General features: G+C 50.0%; 6 protein-coding genes across 6 annotated transcripts; 2 read left to right on the top strand and 4 right to left on the bottom strand.

Annotated features, from left to right (window-relative positions):
• Positions 1-128: 128 nt before the first annotated feature.
• HO173_001961 (uncharacterized protein) lies at positions 129-2203 on the bottom strand (the record flags this gene model as incomplete). Its single annotated transcript, XM_037303897.1, has 7 exons — positions 129-1093; positions 1164-1193; positions 1335-1680; positions 1741-1759; positions 1813-1850; positions 1900-2006; positions 2164-2203. 7 exons carry the CDS (start codon positions 2201-2203, stop codon positions 129-131), a joined length of 1545 nt encoding a protein of 514 aa, XP_037169619.1.
• A 966-nt stretch (positions 2204-3169) lies between these two features.
• HO173_001960 (uncharacterized protein) lies at positions 3170-4609 on the bottom strand (the record flags this gene model as incomplete). Its single annotated transcript, XM_037303896.1, has 2 exons — positions 3170-4481; positions 4539-4609. 2 exons carry the CDS (start codon positions 4607-4609, stop codon positions 3170-3172), a joined length of 1383 nt encoding a protein of 460 aa, XP_037169618.1.
• A 655-nt stretch (positions 4610-5264) lies between these two features.
• On the top strand, positions 5265-7040 carry HO173_001959 (uncharacterized protein; the record flags this gene model as incomplete). The annotated part of the gene is made up of 1 exon (XM_037303895.1): positions 5265-7040. The coding sequence occupies one exon, from the start codon at positions 5265-5267 to the stop codon at positions 7038-7040; it is 1776 nt and encodes a 591-aa protein (XP_037169617.1).
• A 2159-nt stretch (positions 7041-9199) lies between these two features.
• Positions 9200-11101, top strand: HO173_001958 (uncharacterized protein; the record flags this gene model as incomplete). Its single annotated transcript, XM_037303894.1, has 7 exons — positions 9200-9363; positions 9509-9607; positions 9661-9678; positions 9851-9950; positions 10088-10236; positions 10287-10725; positions 10790-11101. The coding sequence occupies 7 exons, from the start codon at positions 9200-9202 to the stop codon at positions 11099-11101; spliced, it is 1281 nt and encodes a 426-aa protein (XP_037169616.1).
• Positions 11102-11314: 213 nt separating this feature from the next.
• Positions 11315-13323, bottom strand: HO173_001957 (uncharacterized protein; the record flags this gene model as incomplete). Its single annotated transcript, XM_037303893.1, has 2 exons — positions 11315-12582; positions 12732-13323. The coding sequence occupies 2 exons, from the start codon at positions 13321-13323 to the stop codon at positions 11315-11317; spliced, it is 1860 nt and encodes a 619-aa protein (XP_037169615.1).
• A 1794-nt stretch (positions 13324-15117) lies between these two features.
• HO173_001956 (uncharacterized protein) lies at positions 15118-17482 on the bottom strand (the record flags this gene model as incomplete). The annotated part of the gene is made up of 2 exons (XM_037303892.1): positions 15118-17225; positions 17281-17482. The coding sequence occupies 2 exons, from the start codon at positions 17480-17482 to the stop codon at positions 15118-15120; spliced, it is 2310 nt and encodes a 769-aa protein (XP_037169614.1).
• Positions 17483-18885: the final 1403 nt, after the last annotated feature.

The raw sequence follows: 18885 nt of genomic DNA, 5'->3' as shown, positions 1-18885 counted from the left end.
TCTCATCTCACGTCTCCAAGATAGCTCGCACAAAAGTCTACGTTTGACTCCATCCATTCGCTCCTCGCGCTGAACGCCTTCCGTGCTCCATCATCGAACATGAGGGTTCTGAATGCCTTGGTGTCTGACTATGCTTCGTTCAATTCATCACGCATAGGCTGACCTGTTGAGCCTTGCTTGCTCTCATCCCCACCGCTTAACCCATAAACCTCCGCTACCCTCTTGGCAACACCCTCACCGCTCCAATACGCCCCCGTCACCGTCCCCAACGCCACAAATGGGGCCGTATGCTCGCCCGCGAACCAGATACCTCTCTCCGGGCAACCCTCCCTCAGCGCCTCGATATCCTTGTCCAGCTGCACCTCCCCATCCTTTGCTGGATCGCTAGCTTGAAACGTCGTATAGGAGCCAAATCCTGCGAATTCGTCGTTCTGCCAATTCGTGACAAAGATCCCGGAGGGTTTGCAATCGGGAGACGACGAGGAATAATCGGGTAGGAGCGAATAGTATGGGTGGAAGAAGGCGTCCAGGCGAGAGAAGTATTCCTTGGAGGCTGGATCGAGGCCTTGAATCAGGGAGGTGACGTGCTGAGCACAGGGTCCATGGAAGTAGAATAGGAGTGTTGGATGCGCGCAAGACCCGGGGAGGGAGGCGAGCGAGACGCATTCCGTGGTCCAGCGTTCTGGATTTTGGTCTGAAGCGTACGTGGGAGGAAGAAATTGGGAGAAAAATGTGGTCACTGTACCTGTGGAATTTGACGAGAGCCAGAACGCAGTGGGAAAGGTGAAGTAAACTTTCTCGAGACGACCGTAGGAAATGTGCTCGATGGCTGTGGTGATCCGAGAGGGAAGCGTAGGCGAGAAAGAGGTAACGTTACGTTTCAGCCAGCCTAAGGGGCAGGTCACGATCACTTCGTCAAAATTCATAGTGTCGTTGGAGGCCGTGGTAATGGTGACCGAGGGCGGTTGCCCGCTTTGGATGTTCGATTTGAAGGAAGTGACCTTTGTGGAGATTTGGAGATCGGCTCTAGCCAATGCGCCTTTGGCGATGAGGTCGAGGATTGATTTGTAGGTGCTTGCCAAGAAGAGATTTTCTGGATAATGTGAGTAGCGGTGCATTTGGAATCGTCTGCCATAAGAGTTGCCACAAGGGTGGCCACTTACCGCCTTCGATGCATTCTTCCAGCCAAAAGACTTCAAGATTTCGAAGTCAGCATGCCTGCTCGAAGTTGAGATTTGAGCGGGTGAAGTATGTCCGGGTACTCTCGAAACGTTGTCTTACGACTCACAATGCGGTAGTCGCTGGGGGCAAAACACTCCGAAAATTAGACTTACACCTTAGGCTTTGCTTCTCAATGGGCTCGCCCACGAAGTCTCCCCACATTCGAGCCATTTGGAGGATTAGCTTGGAGGAAACATCATTCAATCCCTTCCCCTTCACTTCGCTCCTAAAGAAGTCCATAAGGGAGCTTTGCGGTGGTATCGAAGGGCCGTTCTCCCTGCTATACCTGAAGGCATTGGAAATGATTTCCCAGACAAGCTCGGAATGCTTCTTTGCCGTTTGGCCCTCGACAAGATGACCTAATTCGTCGTACAGAGAGGGTTTGGCATCTTCAGGAGGTGAGAAGGTTGTGTCATGAGTCCTTTCCGCGAGGTCCAAAATCGGGTTGTGGTCAGTGCCCTTCATAGAACCAATCAGCTTATTGAGAGTAAATTTTTGTTGTCATTCTCAATGTTTTACATGAATCCAATTTGGCCCTCTGGTTGATGTTAGTGATAATGGTACAAATATCCCACGAGGAGGCAGATGTACAAGTCAATCAGATGACCCTGTTGACTGAACTGGTGGACCTGATCTTTGTCAGCTACGCTCAGTCTTGATCCATCGAGACCAACTCACACGCCCTCCTATGCGGTCACGCCCCTCGAGTATCGTCACCTTCAGACCCTGCTGAGCCAGCACCTCGGCACACCTCAGTCCCGAGATTCCAGCGCCGACAACGCAGACTACCCACAAATCCGAGTCAGCATTGCGTAATCAAGGCATGGAACATGGGTTAATGACATCGATCTCAGGAGTAGGAGAGGGCTTTGCTCCAAAGACATGTCTTGCCGCCCAAGATTTGGTACAAAATGGGGAAGAGTGTTTCTGAACTGTGCGTACCGTGTGGAATTCGGCCATTTGGAAATACTCGCCGAATCATGCTGTTTGTGGTGCTGTGCATAGACAGTGACAAGGTCCTATCCTTGTAGTGCAAACACAAGTCTCTCTCCTTAGTAATGGCTTGACTCCGAGACCTGCATTTACGAGTGTAGTGAGCCCAGCACTCCATGATATAGCATATGGCTGCTTGATTGATGATTCATCGGCACCATAAGACGGGGAAAGGAATAGCAGAAAGTCGAGGAGCAGAGCATGAGTGTACTGAAGTATGTAGAGAACAATGTATGATGGTATTTATGAATCGTTTGGTGGAAGAGGACTCGGGTCTGTGGTGGAGGACTTCTTGTTGATTTAAGAACGTGGATTGAAGTCCCAAAATAAAAGGGTATGATAGGTTTGAAGGTGCATTGGGAAGTGATGGAAGGTGCACACATCATCAAATATTCAACCAGCACCATGTCTCCGCAATCTGGGGGGAACCGCATTGACTGATTCGATTCAAGGAAGTATCACTCCAACGGCCATTTCAAGGCTTACCTATCCCAAAAAAATTGCAACGAGTGATGAGAAAAAGCTGTGACTCTAGTTGAAGCTGCTGCAAAAAGATATGGTATAGGAGGGTATAAGAACGGTTTGAAGTACCGGAGAATGCAGCTGGTCAGGTATTGGTTGTGTCACGAGTGTGATGCTTGAGAGCGTCCTTCAGTCAGCTTGAGTACCAAGGTGAAGGCTGAGATTACTCTGATGCTTGATTCAATCCAAGGCCCTGCACTTTTCGCACAGATTTTGATTCATGTTTACTAACTTCTATTTTTGATCTAAGTACAATTGCATCGCTGCATCTCTCGACACCAAAATTTGGCCGAGTGGCGCCTCGTAGCTCATCGGCGAATCTATTATCTACCTTTGATAACGCTAACAAGCATGCAAAGCAACCCAACATGCACAACGCCAGCCAAATGCCCTAAAATCTCAATCCCCACTGCAAATGCTACTTGTAAAACACTCAAATCTCGAACTCCTCATCGAGCCAATGGCGAACCACAATCTTGCCTTCATCCAACGAAGGCTTCTGGTTTCGCACAATGATCGCTGCATGGGTGTGCCGGACTGCGTGAATATGTACACGATATTTTCGAAAGCCCACCTGGTCTAATGCGCGGACCATTTCAAACTGTTGCGGTGTCAAGGCTAAGGTCGGAAACTCACTTCGACGTGACGAAATGCGTTCGAGGTCCAATGATGTTTGAGACGCAGCTTGGTAATTCTTCTCTGCATGCCCATTTCGCTGCGGTTTATCGGAAAGTTCGGCTTCAAGGTTCTCATCGGATGCTGTTCCTGGGAGGTATTGCTGGCCCTGTCTGGCATTCATGTTCTCGAAGGCGCCTTCCATTGCACTTCTCGCATTTTCAACCAAAAGGGGGATCCTGTAGCTTCCTAGGCCTATACCAGCTTTGCCTTCCTCATGCAGCCGAATGCGCTTTTGGCTTCGAATTTGTTGTATACCTGAATTGATTAGGAAAACGACAGAGCCAACGGGTATCATAACAGAGAGAAGCGCGAAGACTGGGACACTTGTGAGGAGACTCTGGCTGCTGCTTGCAATGCGAGCGAAAAATGGTGGCTGAATCTCCGGAGGTTTTAAGTGAACGGGATCGACGGGGTCGATGATATTTGGGGCATAGTCGGGTAGATAATTGATAGAGACTGCGTCAAGGTTGGTGTAAGGGTCTGTAGCGGAGATACTCGTGGTATAATAGGGCGCAGACCGGTCGTTGATTATATTCGCGTAGAGAACGCGGTGGCTGAATTGTGCAAGCGCAAGCATGAAGATGCTCCGAGGGTCTGCAAGAACAGAGAGGATGGGGCGGTTTGTGTCACGGAAGGTGTCAATTGTGAATAATTGGCGGCCGGATGTTGACAGTGTCCGGGATCCTAGAAAATTGAAAACTGTGTGTTGGACCCCGAGCAGCGGCGTTTTCACCCCGAGATGAGGCGTGGCGAAAGTAGTAAAGTTGACAGGCTTGATTCTATCGAACCAGCCTTTTGAGTAGAGCAGTCCGATGGTATATCTCGCAACTAGTCCACCTAGCGAATAGCCAACAATACTGAGTTTCTTGATTTCGCTGCCGTTCTTCTCCAAGCCTTGGATATAAGTCTCGATTTCCTGTGTTACCCGCTCGGCTCCCAAATCGATTCCATCGTAGGTGAAGGTGTTTGAATTTGTCTTCGATACCAGTATATGCAGCTTCTCCTCCGAGTGTTTGTCGCGGAGAGAAGATGCGAGGTAGGATAGATGAATTGGGTTGCCCCAGAGCCTTTGACTGGTCAGCGCGCCGACAAAAGGAAAGAAGGGGACGCAGGCAGCAGCTGACCCATGAATGAGCACACAAAGATGGTCGGCCGTCGGGGGTCCATCGTTTGTTATCCGCTCGGCCTCCTCCATAAATCTATTAGAATGGTGCAAAGGTATCTCTTGTTTTTATTGTCGATTGCATTGAATTTGGGCACATTTTCCAAAGAGTACTTTACCTTGATAAAACTTCAGTGTGGCGGGCCCAGAGTAACTCGATGACACTGACACGCATAATAAGTAATGACAGCTGCAGCTGTCATTCGGGCTTTGGTTTGGCCGCGCCCGGCGCTAGCTAGGGTTTAAAATTCAATGTTGAAGAACCGTTTGATTGCCGAATGCCGATGAATTGTGTGCACTCAGTCTTGTCAGTCCACATTTCAATCACCTCTCACTCAAGTCATTCTTTAACTTGACTCTTAAGATCCCCTCATGACTCCTTTCATCATCGATAGCTTGATATGATTCGTCGAGTGATTGCGGCGGAGTTCGACCACAACAGTCCTTGTCTCGGCTCCTCACCTTCGTCTTCTGCCGTGATTTATGCTGCTCGCCGTCCAGAACAAGCAAAAAATGTGACATCTGCCAACGTTCATTGAGCTATGGATAGTTACAACCTGGAACCTTAATGACTTCATGGGCCTATGGCTTTCTAGCCTGTGCGATTGGACTCGGTAGCAGAGCCGAATGATCAAGCCATTCGGCTAGGATCCTTTTGATGTTTGCATTTCAACCGTCCCTCGTCACCATGTTCTCTTCGATTGGCCTGTTCAAACACATTGATTGCCCTGAGCATCCGCACTGCTCCCTCTCGAACTGCATCTTTGCGCATCGTAGTGTCTCGGAAGTTGCGCCAGCGACTGTATCTCTGTCAGAGGGAAGACTAGGAGAAGCGGACATTGACCAGAATGGGCCTCGCAAGAGGCGGCGGCTTACTCTTCCGGTCACAGCATCGAGGGAAATCCCCCCACCAGCTCGAGGAGTGCAAACTAAAGCTGTTGAAAACGGCCCGGCGTCTCTGAACGAGTCCTCTACCAGCCCAAAGCCTGAAATTACATCGCTACCAGCTAAGACTGTCCAAGTGTCTCTCAACCCGAAGATGATAAAAAATCCGCCAGCCGCTCACGGAGTCCGTATACAACTTATCACCATGATTCACGAGCAAATGGTCCGGCTTAACGAGGAGGTTCAAGATTCGTCACAAAATGTGCTTAGACTCTCTCCTCAAGAGCTGATCATTGGAGCTCTGGAAGAGGAGGAGAGTATAGCCAAGCAAAATCCAGCGGTCTATCTGAACATCATCAAATTGCGAATCACTAAATTGAAGAAGATGAAACTCGCTGAGTGGAAGGAAGAGAGACTGAAGCAGATTGCCAAACGCGCGCCGGTTGAGCTGGTTGCCAGGACCGAAAGTACTCCCAAAATCATCGAGACAGGCCTATCTTCCTCCCAAGAAATCGCCTTTTTGTCTAAGCTCCTCGCAAAACAAGGTGACTTGGCTCGGCATGGATATGTTCCTTATGCACTAAGTGATGAAGAGATTGCGCAGGCTCGTTTAGGGGTCGAAGCAGCCCAAGGCTGGGAGCAGTGTGACAGATGTAAAAATCGTTTCCAAGTCTTCCCAGGGAGAAGAGAGGAAGATGGAGCTTTGACTTCTGGAGGCACGTGCACGTACCATCCTGCGAAGCCTCGAAGGCCACAAGCGAAAGATAAAGCAGACAAAGGCCACAAGGAAGCAATCTATGCCTGTTGCAATGAGACCGTTGCGGAGTCTGCCGGATGCACCCAGGCGACTACACATGTGTTCAAGATTTCAGAGCCAAAGCGGCTAGCCTTAATAATGCCTTTCAAGGAGACTCCGCCCAAGGTACTGACGCCGGGGCCCAACATGGCTGTTTGCCTTGACTGCGAGATGGGTTACACGACCCTGGGGCTGGAACTGATTCGTCTTACAGCAACAGCTTGGCCGAATGGCGAGGATCTTCTTGATGTGCTTGTCAGACCCCTGGGCGAGGTTCTGGATCTAAACTCGCGCTTTTCTGGAGTTTGGCCAAAGGACTACGCGAACGCTTTGTCCTACGAATGCATATCTGTCGATGAGGAAAAGCCGTCCAAAGGTAGTGAGCAGCGGTTGCGAATTGTCGAATCGCCCACCATTGGCCGCGACCTGCTGTTTGAACATTTGACACCAGAGACCCCACTAATTGGGCATGCGCTGGACAATGACCTAAACGCTACTCGTATCATCCACCCCTCCATCGTTGATACCGTCCTCCTGTTTCCTCATCCCCGCGGTCTCCCCCTTCGGTTCGGTCTCAAAGCGCTCATGAAAAAGCATCTTGATCGAGACGTTCAAATGGGAGGTGATCAGGGTCATGACTCGAAAGAAGACGCACGGGCTGCAGGAGATTTGGTTAAATTCAAGGTTAGCGAGATGTGGAAGACCATGAAGCGAGATGGGTGGACGGAAAGGAACACCGAATTCTTTCCGCCTCTGCCCGGTGGTGCCGGTGCTCCTACTTGAGCTAGTTTATTCGGGATCTATGACACTGAGGGGAAGCGTAGGTAGATGACACTATGGTGAATGGTCGTCGTCGCCGTTACGTTCGTTTCTCTTTAAGTGCGACACGCCGGCTGAGCTTGGGAAGTTCTCCGCTGGAAAAGTCTCTTCGAATGGTGGTAGATAGATTCAGTGGTCAACGACCTCAAGGCCCAAACCGTGAAGGCCTGAGTTCATGCTACCACTTTCCCTCGCTCGATTGCACTTGATCAAATCAATTCGCGATTTGTTGTGAACAAGCCAACTACATCCTTCCTCTGTTGACAAGGACAACTCTGTCTCCTAGCTGCTTTTGTCACCTCTTCCTTCACGCTTCACTATCTCCATCATAACTCATGTCCCTCGCTTGGGGACCTTAGAGAATGTAGCAGAAGGGAAGTTCTGGATGCGAAGACACGGAGCCGGCCCTTGACAAGAGGAAGGGCGCTGCACTTGGTATCAATGGGTGCATGAAAGGCAATTCCGGAGGCAGACGAGTAACCATTCGGAGCTCCCGTCATTCGTTCTTGGATCCATCATCTCAGCTGGATGGTCGTAGCCACCACAGCGTTGCTATTGGTAACCCATCAGTGAAGAAAATGCTCACTCCAGGGCAAGGTCCTCATCTTCTTGGTGGTCATTCAATTGCATTTCCGGACCGGTCGAATGCAATTGCCCGCGGTAGCAGCGCATGTGTCGAGCCGAAACTTGCCCACTGAAGAAGATTTCCTGGCCGTGGTAGCGACTGCAAATCAGTCCGGCTGATGAAAGATTTCCTGGAGCAAGGTTGGTTCGAGTCTTGGTGATGTCTTGACTCTTCGGTTGTCGTGCAAAGGCTGGTTCGTAAGGCTGAAGCTGTCAAAGCAAGCTAAAGTACCACTTTATGTACCTTACCGCCGTCCGCCTCACCTGGGGGAGGGTGCATCTGCCGCTTTAGCGTCAAAGGTAGCACGTGGCCTAGACCAAGCGGAACATTTAAAGTATTAAAGCGGGATATTAGCGGAGATGGTCGTATCTCGGTCTCTCGGTCAAACTTAAGGTACTCAAGGTACTTTAGCGACATGATCAGCAGCAGCACGATATGACCGGTTGATCTTTCTCTTTCTCTTCCTCTTTCTCTTCCTTATTTTGCTACTTGAACTTTTTACAATCCCACGTCCGGCCAGTAGCACCTTTACTTTTGACTCGCACTACGTTTCATTAATATTCAAGCTCTTTGATATCTTTCATGAGCATGACTGCTCCCGAAGATAGAAGGTCAGAGCACCAGATTCTCCTCCGTCCCGAGTCGTCAGGTACCGTAGCATGCATGATGCCACCGGATCATCGCTGAGATGACGCGACTAGGGACGGGGGGATGCAGTTGTCGCCCCGTTTCGGCAGCCTACTGTACCTTATCTTATGCCAACCGGGACAGGTGCATAAGCTGATCATTCGGCCGTGCCGTCCGTTTCGACTGTCCAGCTTGAGCCAGCCACCCAAATCCAAGATGTCGGGAGATGCGAAGCTGAAGAGTGATTCAATTTGATTGGTTATTTTGGTTAGGTATTATCTTTGAGTGAATTCAACGTAATCAATGGGTTGCCTCGCTGTAATCTAGGTAGGTAGAGTACAATAATAATCGACCAGATTCCAGGCTTTTCGGAATTGATGTCTTTCGCTCATGTTGGTTGCCCTGTGCCGCTCTGGCTATGGTACCGATGGAACTTGACTCGAACAATCAAAACTACCTCACCCACACACTACCAGTACGAGACCACTTCCCTCTTCAAAGCAGCAAGAGGCGAGAATTCAACATGACTCCTTCCTTACTCTCCCTTTTGCTCTTGGCTTTTTCGTCTTCTTCTCCTTCTGCTTCTTCTTCCCTGCCCCTTCCTTCTTTCTTCCACCCCGCTGCTTCTAGTTTGATTTTGATATACAATCTTTCCATTGGTCCGTCACCACGTTTCCACCCTCTTTCCACCGTATTGGACGCTTTCGAACCTTTGGCAATTCTCTCTCTATGACTTCATATGGATATGTACAATATTCGCAACAGTTTGTGATCTGTGTCATTGCACTTCATAGCTTTACGGCCTGACTACAATCCTCTTTCAACGACGATTGGTCTTAGCTCAAAAACGCAACTGCATACAACCTTCACCATGTCCCATGCATTAAGTCTCAAAGAGCTTCATGACCTCGAGACTACAGAGCGTGTCGCCTCCTGCTTTTCCCTCATTGGAACTAGCGTCATTCTCTTCACCTTTATCTACTCACCTGCCTTCCGGAAGCCTGTCAATAGACTGATATTCTACGCATCTTGGGGGTACGTACACCCCTCAGTCTCTTCTGCCACCCTTCCAAACGTTGGATTGCAACACATGCTGTGGCCCCGCCCACTCTCGAACATGCTCTCACCCCTCGAGTCTTTTCCAAGACGAAAGCATACTAACCTCCCATAATTTTGGTAGAAACACTCTGTGCAATGTCGCAACACTCGTGTCACAGTCGGGTATACGTGCGGGGCGGGACTCACACCTTTGCCAGTTCCAAGGCTTCCTCATCCAGATGTGAGCGCTTCGATACCTGGGGCTTGACGTGTATGTACTGAATTTGTGAAAAGGTTCCTACCAGCAGACGCGTAAGGCCTTTTTCGGAGTTGTATCTTCTTGTTCTTGATACTGCGTTCGCAGTCACGGGACATGTTCCTGGAGCAAGCTGCTCATCTTGCCGCGAGTTATGGCAATCTCAACATGTCTCGTGACGCGAAAAGCTATCTTGGAATATGGAGCACTGACTCCGAAATGTGCTAGTCTCTGGAATCTGGCTATGGCTATTAATGTATACATGACGTTGTTCCGCAGGTACAATGCCCAACAGCTCAAGGCATTGGAATGGCGATACCATTGTATGGTACGTATCTATGTCTCTTCTTTTGGATCAAATCCTGAGTTTTGAGCCGCGTCTTTGAAAGATGTACTCTGTGAATGTGTTCCAAGGCTCGATATACTCCCTTTAACCAGCAACACTGACCCCGATATTTCAATCAGTGCTATGGAGGACCATTCATCATTGCCTTGGTCTACATTTTCATCGAGACTCCATCTAAAGGCAAAATCTATGGCCCAGCCATGCTTTGGTGTTGGATCGACATCGAATGGGTCGCTCTCAGAATCGCACTTTGCTATGCCCCAGCATGGTAAGCAGCCCTCCCCGTTCTCCAAATTTCTCTTACTAATCGAATTCCAGGTGCTGTATCTTGATCTCATTCTGCATATACGTCCTCGCGGGACGTGAGATTTTCGTCAAACGCAGACAGCTCCGCGCTTTCACCAAGTCAACTCGACCTGTGCCTGTGCGAATTGAAAATTCTTTCACCAGCTTTAAGACAACCGAGATCCAGGTTACGAGCGAATTGGCCACACTCCATTCACCCAACGTGTCCAATCTCTGTTCTATGCCGGACAAGGAGAATCCCAACATGAGTGGTAAGGGTTATGACCAGTACTCTGTGACTATTGGCTCAGCTCCAATGAGCCCGTCATCTGAAGCGCCACCACCCAATACACCGAGGGCGCATTCGACCATCGCGCAGCGAAATCACCGGGCGACTATGGAAGCGAACAGGGCAGCGTTCGGATATACAAAAGTAGCGCTTCTCTTCTTTGTCTCATTGCTTGTCACATGGGTAAGCTCCCACCCGGCTCCTTGAAAACAGGCTCAAGTAACCCACCCAACTCACGAAACCACAGGTCCCCTCTTCAATCAACCGAGTCTCTTCCCTCCTCCACCCCTCCCTGGTCTCCCTCCCTTTCACCTACGCCTCCGGCATCGTCCTCCCCTTGATGGGCTTCTGGAATGCCGTCATCTACATCACAACCTCCTGGGCCGCCGTGCGATTGCTGTTCAACGGTAAGCTGAACAAGAATAATGGGCCGGTGAAGAGGAGCTCTATCGGCCTCAGTAGCTGGCCGAGCTTAGGTGCGAGGAAGTGGACGGGGGCGGAGAGTGATAGTGTCAAAGGGCTGGCGGCGGGGCACAGGAGTCGATATGATCAGGTGTGACATGGCTGGATGCATGGGCTAGGGCCGGGACGAAAACGCATTTGGAAATGGACATGACTCGCAAGGCGGTCGTGGAGGCTTGGAAAGGGAGGGCATGAGATAGCCTGTGACGAGTACTGTAAACTATGAATTTAAGGCGGGCTATTTTTACAACTCGGATAGGTCATATGGGTGAAACGAGATCCCAACCTCCCAGACTTACACTGCCGGCCTCTACACAATAGTCACGCCCCCACTCGAAATATACATAGGCGCAATGTTCATATTCCCAAGGGACCCAACAGCCCAATTCCCTGCGTCCTGCGTCACGGCCGTCTTATTGGCGAAGACGGTGAAATCCTTCACGACGAAACCGCTGACCCCGACCGGGTCCTTGCGCGCCGCGTCGAAGAACTGCGGCAACTCGCTCTGTGCGATGGCCGTGACGGCGGGCGAGAACTCCTCGATCCAGAAGTTTTCCATCAGGAAGCTGTCGAAGGTCTCGAGCGGGCAGATGCGGAAGAGACCGCCGCTGATGCCTTCGGAGCGGAAGTTGGCAAAGGTCACGTTGCGGACGTGGTTGGCCACGTCGGCGGTGTAGGGGTCGGTCTCGTCGGGCTGGGAGTAGAGCTGGTTGAGGCCGACGAGGGACGGATGGCTGCCGTTGGAGGGATAGCGCGAGTGGATGATGTCGACGTCGGCGACGCGGACGTTCTCGAGGGTGAGGGACGCCCAGCCGAACTGCACCGTCGGGGCCGTGGTGCCCTTCCACACGGTGACGCGTTCGATGGTGACGTCGGAGTAATAGGTCTTGATCGTGTCGTCGTTGGAGTGGTAGAACACGTCCTGGACCGTCGACCCCGCGTAGTTCTCCAACCCGTCCGTCTGCCCGAAGAACGCGCCGACTTGCTTGTAGTCTGACACCTGCGTCGAGAGCGTGGCGAGGTTGCCGGTGAAGTCCATGGAATTGAAGGGCGGGGCGTTGATGGTGACGCCGTTGAGGATGAAGGTCTGCTGGTCGTCGGAACTCACGCCGCTCCACATTCTCAATCCGTTTTGGTTGGATTGTTCGTTGCAGTAGCCCGCTTCGATGTTGGCCTGATAAACGTACTGCTCCCCTGAGAGGACGCCGTGGCCGGTGGCCTTCATCGTTGGGGCGGCAGTGTTGAAAGAGACGGCGCCTTTCACGTATGCGCCTGGGGCGAAGTAGACCCAATCGACGCTACTGCTCAGCGCCAAATGTGCAACGCTGGAGAGCCAGTATACCCCCGGGTTGAAGATCACCGTGGTCTTGTCCGTCGTATGCACATCCGTGACCAGGCCAGGTTCTACCACGAGAGAGGTCGGCGAAGTCTGTTCGGGAACCATATCGGGCGCTGGGAAAGGGCTGGCAAAGATCAATAGAGAGTTGAGAGGCTCAATGCCAACGACAGGGTTTCCACCATCGAAAGGTCCTTGCCAATACGATTCACCGGAGGGATTGGTGTTCTGCACGAGACCGCCTAGAATGATCCTAGAATTAGCATCTCCCCTAGGACAAGGAACATTTTAAGTCATAAGACCAGTCTAATTGGGATGATTGGGCCACAAGATGTCTTGCAACCCGACGTGCTGTTCCAACCAGGAAAGAATGATTTCAAATGTTGCTTACCCACAGTGCAAGAAATTGCGCAATTGCTGTGGAATTCGTAAAGATTGTCCGTGAACTCGACCGAGAATCGTACTCCCCGACTGTTGTAAGGCACCGTGATGTAGAGATCGCCGTTGACCTCGGTCTTTGCGTAATCAAGAGTGGTAGGATGGATAATGACGTTGCTTGCAGCGGTGCTGCCGCCATCCAGGCGAGAGATTTTAACGGAAACATCTTCACTGTACAAGAATGACGTCCAGGCCATGGTCATACCGATAGCAGCTTCAATGGTAATGCCATCACCATTCGTGCTCAAGACTGTGGGTTCGAGCGGGTTGATGATGTTTCCCATGCCATTGCGAGGAATAGTTTCGTAGACGAAAGAATCATAGTAGTTGCTTGGATCGCTGGTGTTGCTTGAGGTACTCACTTGGACGGAGTAGTTGCCGGACTGGCGGACGTTGCCATCAAGCACTGGGGTCTGAGTGTTATACTCACCGGTGCTGTGCCACCACGTATGGAGGCTGCTACTACTTGTAGTACGATTGACAGACACAGACACCGCACCAACCAGTGGCAAAAGAAGCGCTCCCAGAATGGTGGGCGCAAACATACTGAAAAACTTTTTCTAGTCCCTTGACAGGTTTTGGAATGATTGTAATGACTGAGGTGCTCGGATCTCCTGGAAAAGGAATGGCGATAGTTGGTAGATTCCAAACAAAAATGGTATACAAGTGAGAGGTCAAATGATCGCGAATGCGACAGGAGAAGATAGAACGAATCCCAAAAACGGAGAAGTAAGATAGAAAAGAAGACTGATAGGCAGATCAACTTGCAAAAGAGTGAATATGGTCAGACAGCGACATTTAAAAAAAAAGGAAAATGGCAAGCCAAAGTCTGGATATAAGCGGGCTTGAGGCTCTGGGAGGCATCGGCCAACAACACATACAATTTGAAGGGGGCAAGGAGTGGAGATTGGAGTTAGCAGTTAGCAGGACACTTGAAAAGACTTGGGTTGACAGCGTGTTGGGGAGGCTGGAGCGTTGAACTTTGACGTCTGACATAGAATGCTCCAAATTGCACCAGGAGGCCTTCGGTCCATTCATTGTTTCATTTGCCAAATCCTCCCAGGCATCATCTCTCATTTGCCTTGGAGGCTGTGAAGTTCTTGACGCACATGGACAATGGTAGTGACAATCCTCGTGGATGCATACAATCACTATTGCTTGAAATCATTTGTGCGGGAAAATACTTGAGATGCGAAGAAGAAGATATTCAAAGAGTCAACAAGGTTCCTACCCAGTTCGCTATCTGAAACATTTAATCTGCCAGGGTACTAGGCTCTTGCCGCCGCTAAGATTGCTCGTAAAAAGCTTGTTCAATAATCACTCAATCCTAAAGTACAATTTACTTTACTTTAATAATGATCAATCCATCCATGCGTCCCCTTCTCGCTCGGGCCTAAACTTCTTAAACATCAAAACCCGAGAAATCTTCTCGAATCCATCAAACTCCGGTAAACTTGCGCCTGCGCTTGCCTGCTCCCTACCCTCTCCAAAGCGCCGTCTACTATCTATATTGACAATTCCCCATCCACCTTATCCACAAGCAGAGCCTTGAGCGTCGGCGTATCCTGTACGACCGTCATGTTCACTATCTTCCGAAGCAAGAGAGTAGCCAATAGGATGGCATGGATCATCGCTAACTCATGCCACCGAAACGGCGGGTGGCGTAAAGGTGCTTGAAGCCAGAGCAAGCCCCTTCCTGCCCACCCCCGCAACTGTTATGGTGCACTGCAACTCCAGCTACAGCTTCGACGGTGCCCACACCGCCGACCGAGTAGAAGTCTTGAAGCTCGATGTAAGCGTAAGGTGAATAAGGGGTTGACCGTCGGTGTCCCATTCGTGGCCTGTTATTGCTGCTTACCATTCGGTTCGGTGGGATTTTGCTGCCAACGCCGACAAGCGCAAAGATTCCGACCCGAGGACTTTTTTTGAAAAAAAAGTTGGGGTGAGCAAATTGACCAGCGTTATCAGTGGCTTCTGTACTCGGGCTTTCACTCTTCTTCCCCACCCTATGATTTAGCGGGAGGGGTGTAATGCGGCAGGTGGTTGCAAAAGCGCTTCAGGAGATGCTCGGTCTCGGACGTGCAGGTACTAGTACAAGGTGCATATCGTGTAGGCAACGCGTTCAAGATACAGAAAGCAAGTGTTGCAGTGACTAATACTTCCGTGAATACATAATTGCACCCTATGGCCGACTTTGACCGCAGCAGCAGTAACGAGATTGCTTACCTAGCAGGATGGTAAGAAGCGCTTATGGGGTATCTACCCATCAGCCACCAGCAAAGTAGACTCCTGACGCTATGCACAATGAGCCTTCATGCGAACGTGAAGGTCTTCAACGATCAACGCTTCCTCTTCCCACTTTCTTTCTTCTGTTCCTTGATGAGAAATTCATCACTTTTCAAGTCCAGCTTGCCACGGAGAACACTCAGGCTGATGATGTCTTTCACATAGGCTCTCCAGCCTAGCCTCTGAAGCTCCGTCACCTCGGTATTGTCGTGCGTTGCAACGACAATTGTGTTCTGCTCTGGACTCTTCTTGGTTAGTGCCGAAGAGACGCTCCTGGCACCCGCGCACTTCACGATCTCCTTGAGCTCATCGAATCCGGTTTTGCCAAGTTCCTTCCTTGCAGATGGCGTGAAAATTACTGTCTGGTCCTGCAAAACCCTGAGACCTTGCTTTCCCCTATAGATCGCTTCGTCAAGAGAGATTCCCCAGTCGGCCTCCTTCTCAGGATCTCGTGCAAGGTAAGGCACAACACTCAGCAGATCGTTTCCCTTAACACTGTCGGTAACCCAGCTGTCGGTGATAATATCTTTGCCTAAAAGCACAGCTAAAATTACCTTGCTGGTTTTCTTGAGCTCCTTACCGACGCACAAGACAGTGCAGTCGTGGACCGACTGGACTTTTTTAACTCCTTTCTGTGACAGAAATCGCAGAAACGGCTTCGAATCTCCGACTGAACTTGAGCTCGCAAAACAAATACGTGCTCCCGCGTCCGTGGATGACGAGATGTTAAGCTCATCTCGAGCCGTAGATCTAGTACTCCTCATCGAGCTGCTTGGCTCGACCGAATTAGAAGGAGATGCTGAGGCTGTGTTATTGTCGGAGAAAGTAGTCCGAGGATTTGGTCCAGTTGGATTGAACGATGATTCTGACGGCGGTTGATTGGCGGGGTGAGGCAGTGAGTCTGAGTCAATGGGGGGACTAAAGTGCTTCAATCCTGTCGAGGGAGTAAGAGACCTTTGTTTGGGTTGATTTGCGGAATGAGAGAGGGGTCCTGTATTGATTGAGGGCGTCAAAACTGTTGATGATGCCTGATCGGCAGAGACTGGACGATCTGTTGAGGTGGGGACTCCTCTTTTGACGGATATTACTTCATTTTGCAGACTGTCCTGACTCTCATCAACCAGGGCCTGACGGGAGACTGTCGCTGTTTTTGTCTTCTTGCGGGCTCGTGTATCATGAAGATCGTCATCCAGTTGCGGGCTTGAATCCAGAGCCGCTTGGAGGATGGACGATCGATCCAGGGCTTCAGGTCCTCTTTCTGGCTGCACTCGCGCAACGGATGACGACAAAGGCTTCGACCCTGCCAGGAGCGGTGAATGGCTTGAGGCTCTAGTTTCTCCTGCTGGACGTTCTCGCACCACGGGTGAAGATATAGGCTTCGACTCTTCTGGAATGGGTGAACGGCTTGAGCCTCCTTCTGGATGCACTCGTGACTTGAATGATAACAGCGGCTCTAAATTTTCAAGATGCTCGCTCTTAAGATCTACACTCGCAGTTTTCGCGTCCTCGAGGTCCACTACACCTTGGTCCAGCGGCCTTGCAGCGTTTGCATCAAAAATAGGCTGGTCTTCGGTCTTGACATGGGGCTGCGAAATCGAAGGATCAGGCTCATTGATCGCTGCATCAGCAATGTGCTCGTCTTCTTTCTTGATGCTAGGCTGTGAACTAGAGTGACCATTTTCACTAGCGTCTCGCACTGTTCGCATGACCTCGCGCTTCAAAGGACTCCCCGGCCATTTTTTACTGTCTTTCCTTCCCGAGACTGCCTGTCCGGTAATCTGCTCGAGGATAGGCGTGAATTTGTCAGACTCATGTTCTCTGCGCGGCATAGGAGTTTCAATGACGGCAGGACCCACTCTGGCGGTACGTTGTGGTGTGCTAGTGGGATTGACTTGATAGTTGTAACTCTCGAAATTAGTGGTAGGCAGGCCCGACGAGTTGATTGGGAGATCGCTGTGTTCCTCAGGAACAAGATTTAGTGTTGTCTTTCCGATATTGAAGGACTGACCAGGAAGGAGCTGAAGCGTTGATATACTGCCAGAAGTAGAAGGCCGAACATTTATTCCGGTATGGGCAAATGCTCCATCAAAGTTGCGTCCAAGTGACTCTACGGATATGTCTGGGGTGAGTGCTTCAAGAAAAGCGAACCCATTCTGGGTGTCTGAAGGCATTGTTAGCTTTAACGCACCTAGGTATGTGGAGTGATTATATCTGACGTAGTATCGCCAAGGACCCGGACCCAGGCCTGGTCTCACCAATTTCGAAAAGCTCGAACTCTTCTTCGATGTGACTACCTAAGAGATTTGGGCCGTGAAGAACGTATTTGAGGACAGTGTCATCAAGGCTCAGGTCAATGAATGCGAGATTGGCAGGTTCGCCGCGGATGTGTTGCCTTAGGCAGCATTTCTTCGAAGACATACTGCTGGGAATTCCGTCGATGCATACTTGCAACATAAATCAATTCAAGTAGGGTACTTGTATCAAGGACTGAAGTCAAGTGTTTAGGGATGCGGATTTGTCATATGACACGTGACGTCAGGTCAGACATACTCGGTCATTTGAAAGTCATATATAGCCAAATGACCGCACAGCAAAGGGCTTATAGTAATACGAAGCGTAAGATTCGAGGGAAACGATACCTTAGAATTCAGATGTATTTAGGGCTGAAATCCGAGTATTACTAGTGATATCCTACCGAGCTAAGGATAGATAACGCCAAGCCTCAATCTACTACGCCCGTCTTTGTTAGCCTTATATCTTTCACGGTTAGACACCTACTGTATACGGTTAGCGCTGTCATTTATCAGGTCAAACGGCCTTGTTGTTGGGGGTATTTAGTTCGTATTAGGTTCGATTCCTAATGGCGCTGGTACAATGGTGTTGCGGTGCTTCCTATTTTCTGGCCTGTCACCGTATGACCGTCACATAATTGTCATAGGGGTCAAATGTCAGTCATTACGCATCCCTAGAAGTGTTGAGCTTCGATTAGGATTGTCATCATTCGGGTATTGCAGTCCGCGCTAGCAAGGTCTTTACTTTACGGTTAAGGCTGGATACTTCGGCGATGACCTTGTTGTGATAAAGAAAGCTGGGCTAGAAAGATGTAGAGCTTGACAGTATCTACAATCCATACAATCAAAGTTTCCTTTGCAGATTGGCCGCGCGCGAAATAGATATTCCAGTGCGTGGTTGAAATCAGCTAGCGCGAGCCACGCTGCCGCTGCAATCTGCTTCAACCATCGACATGTCTAAGAGTCTAGCACTCCTCTAGCCATGTACAGTCGAAAGAATCAGGCCAAGCTACTGTATATCCGCGTTGGCGAATCTCTCTAGCTCTCCTGAAGCAGAATTGATGTGCTCGAAAGTGTGAGTCTTCCATCGGCTGTGGTTTTCGGTGTTCCAGGAACAATACTAAGGATATCTTATTGGCACACGTCCGACTCAGTCTGCGTCCACTTGGGTTTGCTGCAATGATTCAGTAGCTACTGCTTATGGATCACCTTCCCAATTGCGTTCATGTTGTCGTGACGATGATTTCGAATTGGATATGGCGGGCGTGTCCTTGCCTGTCAATTCACAGCTCTCGTTTGAATATTATTTCCCAGAGAAAGATGAATATCGAGTAGCCGTGGCAGCTCAAATTGTTCCTCAAAAGAGGAGATATTCAACCGGCTAGTACATGCGTTATCTTAGTATTATAGTCCAAGAATATGACCCATTCAACATCTTCGAGCATGACAATACTAAGGCTCGATCACTCCTCCACGGTACAGGTCACAGGTTAGTTTTGTTACTTATATCCTCTTCTCTTTACAACTCAG

Source organism: Letharia columbiana (assembly GCF_014066305.1).
Source record: "Letharia columbiana isolate WasteWater2 chromosome Unknown Sc0000003_s0, whole genome shotgun sequence".
Classification (NCBI taxonomy): domain Eukaryota; kingdom Fungi; phylum Ascomycota; class Lecanoromycetes; order Lecanorales; family Parmeliaceae; genus Letharia; species Letharia columbiana.
Note: the sequence above shows the minus strand (reverse complement) of the source record. Positions and strands in the feature narration are given on the sequence as shown.